Source organism: Oncorhynchus keta, chromosome 1, assembly GCF_023373465.1.
Source record: "Oncorhynchus keta strain PuntledgeMale-10-30-2019 chromosome 1, Oket_V2, whole genome shotgun sequence".
NCBI lineage: Eukaryota > Metazoa > Chordata > Actinopteri > Salmoniformes > Salmonidae > Oncorhynchus > Oncorhynchus keta.
In genome coordinates this window covers 95187219-95199790 of record NC_068421.1, presented here as the reverse complement: position 1 = coordinate 95199790, position 12572 = coordinate 95187219, and the positions used below count along the sequence as shown (strand labels likewise).

Sequence of the window (12572 nt, the reverse complement as noted above, 5' to 3'; positions counted from 1 at the left end):
TCACAGTAGTGATAACCAGCTAGGACATGGGCCTCAGTGAGGACACCGCCTGGCAGCTACCCTCTACAGTAGTGATAACCAGCTAGGACATGGGCCTCAGTGAGGACACCGCCTGGCAGCTACCCTCTACAGTAGTGATAACCAGCTAGGACATGGGCCTCAGTGAGGACACCGCCTGGCAGCTACCCTCTACCGTAGTGATAACCAGCTAGGACATGGGCCTCAGTGAGGACACCGCCTGGCAGCTACCCTCTACAGTAGTGATAACCAGCTAGGACATGGGCCTCAGTGAGGACACCGCCTGGCAGCTACCCTCTACAGTAGTGATAACCAGCTAGGACATGGGCCTCAGTGAGGACACCGCCTGGCAGCTACCCTCTACAGTAGTGATAACCAGCTAGGACATGGGCCTCAGTGAGGACACCGCCTGGCAGTTACCCTCTACAGTAGTGATAACCAGCTAGGAAATGGGCCTCAGTGAGGACACCGCCTGGCAGCTACCCTCTACCGTAGTGATAACCAGCTAGGACATGGGCCTCAGTGAGGACACCGCCTGGCAGCTACCCTCTACAGTAGTGATAACCAGCTAGGACATGGGCCTCAGTGAGGACACCACCTGGCAGTTACCCTCTACAGTAGTGATAACCAGCTAGGACATGGGCCTCAGTGAGGACACCGCCTGGCAGCTACCCTCTACCGTAGTGATAACCAGCTAGGACATGGGCCTCAGTGAGGACACCGCCTGGCAGCTACCCTCTACAGTAGTGATAACCAGCTAGGACATGGGCCTCAGTGAGGACACCGCCTGGCAGCTACCCTCTACAGTAGTGATAACCAGCTAGGACATGGGCCTCAGTGAGGACACCGCCTGGCAGCTACCCTCTACAGTAGTGATAACCAGCTAGGACATGGGCCTCAGTGAGGACACCGCCTGGCAGCTACCCTCTACAGTAGTGATAACCAGCTAGGAAATGGGCCTCAGTGAGGACACCGCCTGGCAGCTGCCCTCTACCGTAGTGATAACCAGCTAGGACATGGGCCTCAGTGAGGACACCGCCTGGCAGCTACCCTCTACAGTAGTGATAACCAGCTAGGACATGGGCCTCAGTGAGGACACCGCCTGGCAGCTACCCTCTACAGTAGTGATAACCAGCTAGGACATGGGCCTCAGTGAGGACACCGCCTGGCAGCTACCCTCTACAGTAGTGATAACCAGCTAGGACATGGGCCTCAGTGAGGACACCGCCTGGCAGCTACCCTCTACAGTAGTGATAACCAGCTAGGACATGGGCCTCAGTGAGGACACCGCCTGGCAACTGCCCTCTACCGTAGTGATAACCAGCTAGGACATGGGCCTCAGTGAGGACACCGCCTGGCAACTGCCCTCTGTGGATGGTTGCGATCTACAGTTGCCTAATATAGTAAGCGTACATTTACACACACACTAAAGAACACACGTTTGACAATGAACGATGGTCTAAACTCAAGTATACAAATGCAGTTTCACTGACAGCATTTTGTGAAAAACCTAAAATAACAAGACATTTCCAAAGAGTGCATTAAGTCACATGATCAAAGATCATTTACATATTCAAACTCGTGTACATCAGTAGAGAGCACAATAGTACCTAAAAAAAACAAAAACAAAAAGAACAACATGCGTTAGATATACAGCATCCAAATTGGCACCCTATTCCCTATGTAGTGCACTACTTTTAGACCATAGCCCTATGGCACCCTATTCCCTATGTAGTGCACTACTTTTGACCAGAGCACTAGGGGTCACTACATAGGGAATAGGGTGCCTTAGGGCTCTGGTCTAAAATTAGTGCACTACATAGGGAATAGGGTGCCATAGGGCTCTGGTCTAAAAGTAGTGCACTACATAGGGAATAGGGTGCCATAGGGCTCTGGTCTAAAAGTAGTGCACTACATAGGGAATAGGGTGCCATAGGGCTCTGGTCTAAAAGTAGTGCACTACATAGGGAATAGGGTGCCATAGGGCTCTGGTCTAAAAGTAGTGCACTACATAGGGAATAGGGTGCCATAGGGCTCTGGTCTAAAAGTAGTGCACTACATAGGGAATAGGGTGCCATAGGGCTCTGGTCTAAAAGTAGTGCACTACATAGGGAATAGGGTGCCATAGGGCTCTGGTCTAAAAGTAGTGCACTACATGGTCTAAAGGGAATAGGGTGCCATAGGGCTCTGGTCTAAAAGTAGTGCACTACATAGGGAATAGGGTGCCATAGGGCTATGGTCTAAAAGTAGTGCACTACATAGGGAATAGGGTGCCATAGGGCTCTGGTCTAAAAGTAGTGCACTACATAGGGAATAGGGTGCCATAGGGCTCTGGTCTAAAAGTAGTGCACTACATAGGGAATAGGGTGCCATAGGATTATGGTCTAAAAGTAGTGCACTACATAGGGAACAGGGTGCCATTGGGGATACATACAAGGGGACAACTTGGTCATCTGCAACTTTTCAAAGCATTTCTTTTAATATACAAAAATATAAAAAGAAAAAAAAAATTACCTACCATTCTACTTTTTCAAAAAAAATGTTGAGAGGGCTTCGTTTTTTTTGTTGTTGTTGATCATTTTGTAAATTTTTAAGACTTTTTGGCAAATTCCTTTAATAAAGTACACTATTTTACAACTGAAATGTATGTAACGCTAGTTTCCAACTGATGACCAGTATTAAGATAAATCCCAATCGGAAAGCTCTACTGGAGGTGAACCAACACAACAAGCATGTGGTGGAGATGAAGATGCACCAATCAGGTGTTGGGATTAACAGGAGCACCCGCCTTCAGTGGTTGGAGGCTCCTGTGGTTTGTCCAGCTTGATGTCAATCACTGGGGAAAAGATGGTTAAGGAAGCTCTGGAAACACATTTGTAAACAAGTTAACCAGTAGGACAGACTATAGAGACACAGCTGACCCTTGAACCGACTAGCCAAAATCAGAAACTGACCCTAACCTTAAACAAATATTGAATTCCATAAAGTTAGGTTATCTGAATCCCCATGAGCTTTTGCAGAGGTCCACAAAAAACACAAAATACACAAATGTAATGTACAATGATATACACACAATAATAATAAACAACGCAAGAATAAAACGTGTGTGTCTGTGTTGCTGTGTGTTAGTGTTACTGTGTATTAGTGTTACTGTGTGTTACTGTGTGTTAGTGTGTCTGTGTTACTGTGTATTAGTGTTACTGTGTGTTAGTGTTACTGTGTTACTGTGTGTTAGTGTGTCTGTGTTACTGTGTGTTAGTGTGTCTGTGTTACTGTGTGTTAGTGTGTCTGTGTTACTGTGTGTTAGTGTGTCTGTGTTACTGTGTGTTAGTGTGTCTGTGTTACTGTGTGTTAGTGTGTCTGTGTTACTGTGTGTTAGTGTGTCTGTGTTACTGTGTGTTAGTGTGTCTGTGTTGCTGTGTGTTAGTGTGTCTGTGTTACTGTGTGTTAGTGTGTCTGTGTTACTGTGTGTTAGTGTTACTGTGTGTTAGTGTTACTGTGTGTTAGTGTGTTAGTGTGTCTGTGTTACTGTGTGTGTTACTGTGTGTTAGTGTGTCTGTGTTACTGTGTGTTAGTGTATCTGTGTTACTGTGTATTAGTGTTACTGTGTATTAGTGTTACTGTGTGTTACTGTGTGTGTTACTGTGTGTTAGTGTGTCTGTGTTACTGTGTGTTACTGTGTGTTAGTGTGTCTGTGTTACTGTGTATTAGTGTTAGTGTGTCTGTGTTACTGTGTGTTAGTGTGTCTGTGTTACTGTGTATTAGTGTTAGTGTGTCTGTGTTACTGTGTGTTAGTGTGTCTGTGTTACTGTGTGTTAGTGTGTCTGTGTTACTGTGTGTTAGTGTGTCTGTGTTACTGTGTGTTACTGTGTGTGTTACTGTGTGTTAGTGTGTCTGTGTTACTGTGTGTTAGTGTGTCTGTGTTACTGTGTATTAGTGTTAGTGTGTCTGTGTTACTGTGTGTTAGTGTGTCTGTGTTACTGTGTGTTAGTGTGTCTGTGTTACTGTGTGTTACTGTGTGTGTTACTGTGTGTTACAGTGTGTTAGTGTGTCTGTGTGTTAGTGTCTAATCTAACATGATTACATTACATATTGTTACAGTGTGTTACAGTGTGTTACTGTGTGTGTTACAGTGTGTTACTGTGTGTGTTAGTGTGTTACTGTGTGTGTTACAGTGTGTTACTGTGTGTGTTAGTGTGTTACTGTGTGTGTTACAGTGTGTTACTGTGTGTGTTAGTGTGTTACTGTGTGTGTTACAGTGTGTTACTGTGTGTGTTACTGTGTGTGTTACAGTGTGTTACTGTGTGTTACTGTGTGTGTTACTGTGTGTTACTGTGTGTGTTACAGTGTGTTACTGTGTGTGTTACAGTGTGTGTTACAGTGTGTTACTGTGTGTGTTACAGTGTGTGTTACAGTGTGTTACTGTGTGTGTTAGTGTGTTACTGTGTGTGTTACTGTGTGTGTTACAGTGTGTTACTGTGTGTGTTACAGTGTGTTACTGTGTGTGTTACAGTGTACAATCTAACATGATTCAGTGTTTAAGTCCCAAATGTAGTGTACTGGATTTTCTTCAGTACACTACTTTCCTCCAAAAGTAGTGCACTATATAGGGAATAGGGTGTTAGGGCTCTGGTTTAAAGTAATGCACTATATAGGGAATAGGGTGTTAGGGCTCTGGCTTAAAGTAGTGCACTATATAGGGAATAGGGTATTAGGGCTCTGGTCTAAAGTACTGCACTATATAGGGAATAGGGTGTTAGGGGTCTGGTCATGAGTAGTGCACTATATAGGTAATAGGGCTCTGGTCTGTTGGGTGCCATTTGGGACATAACAAAGGTGTGTCCGAAACGCATGTAGCTTTACTGCCCTCTATTGACATAACATGGTACTGTTCTAACGTGTCTGCAGTATGACCTCTATGGCACTAGGTGGTGCTGTTGCTCCAACATCTACTACTACGTACCATCTCAAGGCAGCAGCGCATAAGGGCGTGAACAGGGCCATCCATGAACCCCCCAACATACTGTCCTCCTGTGGAACACAGAGCTCCTACTACTTTTAAACATTTCAAATCACGCTGTAACTCTTGATAGAGCCCTTTTTAAAAACATTTCAAATCACGCCTGTAACTCTTGATAGAGCCCTTTTTAAAAACATTTCAAATCACGCCTGTAACTCTTGATAGAGCCCTTTTTTTAAAAACATTTCAAATCACGCCTGTAACTCTTGATAGAGCCCTTTAAAAAAAAAAATCAAATCACGCTGTAACTCTTGATAGAGCCCTTTTTTAAAAATATATTTTTTTTAAAGTGAGCTTAAAATCAATGCGGTAAAGCTTTGCCTGCTTCCATCTTGTTTACAGTGACAGCCATTAGTGGAACGGAGTAAATCACACAGCTTAAAGAGATTTTTTACAGATAGGATCTCTTTCCCCTAGTATATATTAGCTACATCCAATACACACAGTAAGCAAAACATTCGTCAAGAAAAGACTAAAGAAGATGGAGAAGCAACTGGACTTCTAAAGCCCATTGGTTGTATTTCATCTCTCCATTAAATGAGCTCACAGCCCCCCCCCCCCCATGTCTGATATATGACATCATTCTCCTGTCTCTCCGACCTGCGTCCCCAATGGCCTCCTATTCTCTATAGTGGATAACGCGCTACCTTGTGATAAGGGGTCCGGTAAAGACAATAGGATTCTATTTGGGATCGAGCCTCGTCCCCAATGGCCTCCTATTCTCTATTAGTGGATAGCGCGCTACCTTGTGATAAGGGGTCCGGTAAAGACAATAGGATTCTATTTGGGATCGAGCCTCGTCCCCAATGGCCTCCTATTCTCTATAGTGGATAACGCGCTACCTTGTGATAAGGGGTCCGGTAAAGACAATAGGATTCTATTTGGGATCGAGCCTCGTCCCCAATGGCAGGTTATATACACACCCAAATGACACGCTCCTCGGAGGCCATGGCAGGGCGGTTTCCATGGCACCACTGGTGTCTGTGTTCAGCTGTTGTGCCTGCGTGTGCATGTGCGTGTCGTTTGTGTATGTGTGTGTTCATGTGTTATGTGCGTGTCGTTTGTGTATGTGTGTGTTCATGTGTTATGTGCGTGTCGTTTGTGTGTGTGTTCATGTGTTGTGTGTGCATGTGCGTGTCGTTTGTGTATGTGTGTGTTCATGTGTTATGTGCGTGTCGTTTGTGTATGTGTGTGTTCATGTGTTATGTGCGTGTCGTTTGTGTATGTGTGTGTTCATGTGTTATGTGCGTGTCGTTTGTGTGTGTGTTCATGTGTTGTGTGTGCATGTGCGTGTCGTTTGTGTATGTGTGTGTTCATGTGTTATGTGCGTGTCGTTTGTGTATGTGTGTGTTCATGTGTTATGTGCGTGTCGTTTGTGTGTGTGTTCATGTGTTGTGTGTGCATGTGCGTGTCGTTTGTGTATGTGTGTGTTCATGTGTTATGTGCGTGTCGTTTGTGTGTGTGTTCATGTGTTGTGTGTGCATGTGCGTGTCGTTTGTGTATGTGTGTGTTCATGTGTTATGTGCGTGTCGTTTGTGTATGTGTGTGTTCATGTGTTATGTGCGTGTCGTTTGTGTATGTGTGTGTTCATGTGTTATGTGCGTGTCGTTTGTGTGTGTGTTCATGTGTTGTGTGTGCATGTGCGTGTCGTTTGTGTATGTGTGTGTTCATGTGTTATGTGCGTGTCGTTTGTGTGTGTGTTCATGTGTTGTGTGTGCATGTGCGTGTCGTTTGTGTATGTGTGTGTTCATGTGTTATGTGCGTGTCGTTTGTGTGTGTGTTCATGTGTTGTGTGTGCATGTGCGTGTCGTTTGTGTATGTGTGTGTTCATGTGTTATGTGCGTGTCGTTTGTGTATGTGTGTGTTCATGTGTTGTGTGTCTGGTGCGTCATTGAGTCCTGTTAAATGTCATCTGAAGGACGTCCTGCCAACATGACATATGCCTGGACATTGCCAGAGGATCGGCCAATCAGAATCCCCCATCCCAATGACACATAGTACCATTGCAAAAGGAGCCCTGTGGCCCCTGGTGACTGCACCAGCAGTCTGGTTTAGGGAAGTCTGTTCCAGAGAAGGCCTATCACCTTCAGATGAGGAGGTATAGAACCAGGAAGTCTGTTCCAGAGAAGGCCTATCACCTTCAGATGAGGAGGGATGACTAGTCACACAGGAAGTCATGTTCACCATTCTGTTGTGGGCATTCAGATGAGGAGGGATGACTAGTCACACAGGAAGTCATGTTCACCATTCTGTTGTGGGCATTCAGATGAGGAGGGATGACTAGTCACACAGGAAGTCATGTTAACCATTCTGTTGTGGGCATTCAGATGAGGAGGGATGACTAGTCACACAGGAAGTCATGTTCACCATTCTGTTGTGGACATTCAGATGAGGAGGTATAGAACCAGGAAGTCATGTTCACCATTCTGTTGTGGGCATTCAGATGAGGAGGGATGACTAGTCACACAGGAAGTCATGTTAACCATTCTGTTGTGGGCATTCAGATGAGGAGGTAGAGGACCAGGAAGTCATGTTAACCATTCTGTTGTGGGCATTCAGATGAGGAGGTATAGAACCAGGAAGTCATGTTAACCATTCTGTTGTGGGCATTCAGATGAGGAGGTATAGAACCAGGAAGTCATGTTCACCATTCTGTTGTGGGCATTCAGATGAGGAGGTATAGAACCAGGAAGTCATGTTAACCATTCTGTTGTGGGCATTCAGATGAGGAGGTATAGAACCAGGAAGTCATGTTAACCATTCTGTTGTGGGCATTCAGATGAGGAGGTATAGAACCAGGAAGTCATGTTAACCATTCTGTTGTGGGCATTCAGATGAGGAGGTATAGAACCAGGAAGTCATGTTCACCATTCTGTTGTGGGCATTCAGATGAGGAGGTATAGAACCAGGAAGTCATGTTCACCATTCTGTTGTGGGCATTCTATTGAGGAGGTATAGAACCAGGAAGTCATGTTCACCATTCTGTTGTGGACATTCAGATGAGGAGGTATAGAACCAGGAAGTCATGTTAACCATTCTGTTGTGGGCATTCAGATGAGGAGGTATAGAACCAGGAAGTCATGTTAACCATTCTGTTGTGGACATTCAGATGAGGAGGTATAGAACCAGGAAGTCATGTTAACCATTCTGTTGTGGGCATTCAGATGAGGAGGTATAGAACCAGGAAGTCATGTTCACCATTCTGTTGTGGGCATTCAGATGAGGAGGTATAGAACCAGGAAGTCATGTTCACCATTCTGTTGTGGACATTCAGATGAGGAGGGATGACTAGTCACACAGGAAGTCATGTTCACCATTCTGTTGTGGGCATTCAGATGAGGAGGGATGACTAGTCACACAGGAAGTCATGTTCACCATTCTGTTGTGGGCATTCAGATGAGGAGGGATGACTAGTCACACAGGAAGTCATGTTCACCATTCTGTTGTGGGCATTCAGATGAGGAGGGATGACTAGTCACACAGGAAGTCATGTTCACCATTCTGTTGTGGGCATTCAGATGAGGAGGGATGACTAGTCACACAGGAAGTCATGTTCACCATTCTGTTGTGGGCATTCAGATGAGGAGGTATAGAACCAGGAAGTCATGTTCACCATTCTGTTGTGGACATTCAGATGAGGAGGGATGACTAGTCAAACAGGAAGTCATGTTCACCATTCTGTTGTGGACATTCAGATGAGGAGGTATAGAACCAGGAAGTCATGTTCACCATTCTGTTGTGGACATTCAGATGAGGAGGTATAGAACCAGGAAGTCATGTTAACCATTCTGTTGTGGGCATTCAGATGAAGAGGTATAGAACCAGGAAGTCATGTTAACCATTCTGTTGTGGGCATTCAGATGAGGAGGGATGACTAGTCACACAGGAAGTCATGTTCACCATTCTGTTGTGGACATTCAGATGAGGAGGTATAGAACCAGGAAGTCATGTTCACCATTCTGTTGTGGGCATTCAGATGAGGAGGTATAGAACCAGGAAGTCATGTTAACCATTCTGTTGTGGGCATTCAGATGAGGAGGTATAGAACCAGGAAGTCATGTTAACCATTCTGTTGTGGGCATTCAGATGAGGAGGGATGACTAGTCACACAGGAAGTCATGTTCACCATTCTGTTGTGGACATTCAGATGAGGAGGTATAGAACCAGGAAGTCATGTTAACCATTCTGTTGTGGGCATTCAGATGAGGAGGTATAGAACCAGGAAGTCATGTTCACCATTCTGTTGTGGGCATTCAGATGAGGAGGTATAGAACCAGGAAGTCATGTTAACCATTCTGTTGTGGGCATTCAGATGAGGAGGGATGACTAGTCACACAGGAAGTCATGTTCACCATTCTGTTGTGGACATTCAGATGAGGAGGTATAGAACCAGGAAGTCATGTTAACCATTCTGTTGTGGGCATTCAGATGAGGAGGTATAGAACCAGGAAGTCATGTTAACCATTCTGTTGTGGGCATTCAGATGAGGAGGTATAGAACCAGGAAGTCATGTTAACCATTCTGTTGTGGGCATTCAGATGAGGAGGTATAGAACCAGGAAGTCATGTTAACCATTCTGTTGTGGGCATTCAGATGAGGAGGTATAGAACCAGGAAGTCATGTTAACCATTCTGTTGTGGGCATTCAGATGAGGAGGTATAGAACCAGGAAGTCATGTTAACCATTCTGTTGTGGGCATTCAGATGAGGAGGTATAGAACCAGGAAGTCATGTTCACCATTCTGTTGTGGACATTCAGATGAGGAGGTATAGAACCATGAAGTCATGTTAACCATTCTGTTGTGGGCATTCAGATGAGGAGGTATAGAACCAGGAAGTCATGTTAACCATTCTGTTGTGGACATTCAGATGAGGAGGTATAGAACCAGGAAGTCATGTTAACCATTCTGTTGTGGACATTCAGATGAGGAGGTATATAACCAGGAAGTCATGTTAACCATTCTGTTGTGGGCATTCAGATGAGGAGGTATAGAACCAGGAAGTCATGTTAACCATTCTGTTGTGGGCATTCTATTGAGGAGGTATAGAACCAGGAAGTCATGTTAACCATTCTGTTGTCGGCATTCAGATGAGGAGGTATAGAACCAGGAAGTCATGTTAACCATTCTGTTGTGGGCATTCTATTGAGGAGGTATAGAACCAGGAAGTCATGTTAACCATTCTGTTGTGGGCATTCTATTGAGGAGGTATAGAACCAGGAAGTCATGTTAACCATTCTGTTGTGGGCATTCTATTGAGGAGGTATAGAACCAGGAAGTCATGTTCACCATTCTGTTGTGGGCATTCAGATGAGGAGGTATAGAACCAGGAAGTCATGTTCACCATTCTGTTGTGGGCATTCAGATGAGGAGGTATAGAACCAGGAAGTCATGTTAACCATTCTGTTGTGGGCATTCAGATGAGGAGGTATAGAACCAGGAAGTCATGTTAACCATTCTGTTGTGGGCATTCAGATGAGGAGGGATGACTAGTCACACAGGAAGTCATGTTCACCATTCTGTTGTGGACATTCAGATGAGGAGGTATAGAACCAGGAAGTCATGTTAACCATTCTGTTGTGGGCATTCAGATGAGGAGGTAGAGGACCAGGAAGTCATGTTCACCATTCTGTTGTGGGCATTCAGATGAGGAGGTATAGAACCAGGAAGTCATGTTCACCATTCTGTTGTGGGCATTCAGATGAGGAGGGATGACTAGTCACACAGGAAGTCATGTTCACCATTCTGTTGTGGGTATTCAGATGAGGAGGTAGAGGACCAGGAAGTCATGTTAACCATTCTGTTGTGGGCATTCAGATGAGGAGGTAGAGGACCAGGAAGTCATGTTCACCATTCTGTTGTGGACATTCAGATGAGGAGGGATGACTAGTCACACAGGAAGTCATGTTAACCATTCTGTTGTGGGCATTCAGATGAGGAGGTAGAGGACCAGGAAGTCATGTTCACCATTCTGTTGTGGACATTCAGATGAGGAGGGATGACTAGTCACACAGGAAGTCATGTTAACCATTCTGTTGTGGGCATTCAGATGAGGAGGTATAGAACCAGGAAGTCATGTTAACCATTCTGTTGTGGGCATTCAGATGAGGAGGGATGACTAGTCACACAGGAAGTCATGTTCACCATTCTGTTGTGGGCATTCAGATGAGGAGGTATAGAACCAGGAAGTCATGTTCACCATTCTGTTGTGGGCATTCAGATGAGGAGGTATAGAACCAGGAAGTCATGTTAACCATTCTGTTGTGGGCATTCAGATGAGGAGGTATAGAACCAGGAAGTCATGTTAACCATTCTGTTGTGGGCATTCAGATGAGGAGGGATGACTAGTCACACAGGAAGTCATGTTCACCATTCTGTTGTGGACATTCAGATGAGGAGGTATAGAACCAGGAAGTCATGTTAACCATTCTGTTGTGGGCATTCAGATGAGGAGGTATAGAACCAGGAAGTCATGTTAACCATTCTGTTGTGGGCATTCAGATGAGGAGGTATAGAACCAGGAAGTCATGTTAACCATTCTGTTGTGGGCATTCTATTGAGGAGGTATAGAACCAGGAAGTCATGTTAACCATTCTGTTGTGGGCATTCAGATGAGGAGGTATAGAACCAGGAAGTCATGTTAACCATTCTGTTGTATAGAACCAGGGTCATGTTAACCATTCTGGGCATTCTATTGAGGAGGTATAGAACCAGGAAGTCATGTTAACCATTCTGTTGTGGGCATTCTATTGAGGAGGTATAGAACCAGGAAGTCATGTTCATTCCATTCTGTTGTGGGCATTCAGATGAGGAGGTATAGAACCAGGAAGTCATGTTCACCATTCTGTTGTGGGCATTCAGATGAGGAGGTATAGAACCAGGAAGTCATGTTAACCATTCTGTTGTGGGCATTCAGATGAGGAGGTATAGAACCAGGAAGTCATGTTCACCATTCTGTTGTGGGCATTCAGATGAGGAGGGATGACTAGAACACAGGAAGTCATGTTAACCATTCTGTTGTGGACATTCAGATGAGGAGGTATAGAACCAGGAAGTCATGTTAACCATTCTGTTGTGGGCATTCAGATGAGGAGGTATAGAACCAGGAAGTCATGTTAACCATTCTGTTGTGGGCATTCAGATGAGGAGGTATAGAACCAGGAAGTCATGTTAACCATTCTGTTGTGGGCATTCAGATGAGGAGGGATGACTAGTCACACAGGAAGTCATGTTCACCATTCTGTTGTGGACATTCAGATGAGGAGGTATAGAACCAGGAAGTCATGTTCTGTTGTGGGCATTCAGATGAGGAGGTATAGAACCAGGAAGTCATGTTAACCATTCTGTTGTGGGCATTCAGATGAGGAGGATGACTAGTCACACAGGAAGTCATGTTCACCATTCTGTTGTGGACATTCAGATGAAGTCATGTTCACCATTCTGTTGTGGGCATTCAGATGAGGGGTGATAGAACCAGGAAGTCATGTTAACCATTCTGTTGTGGGCATTCAGATGAGGAGGTATAGAACCAGGAAG

General features: G+C 44.9%; 1 protein-coding gene across 1 annotated transcript in view; it reads right to left on the bottom strand.

Annotated features, from left to right (window-relative positions):
* Positions 1-2187: 2187 nt before the first annotated feature.
* The window catches only part of LOC127931789 (ras-related protein Rab-6B-like), a 139006-nt gene continuing 128621 nt past the window's right edge, over positions 2188-12572 (bottom strand). The window contains exon 7 of the mRNA XM_052525455.1: positions 2188-2854. Within this exon, the coding sequence (XP_052381415.1) occupies positions 2790-2854 (65 nt within the window). The 3' untranslated portion in view covers positions 2188-2789. The remainder of the gene's footprint in view (positions 2855-12572) is intronic.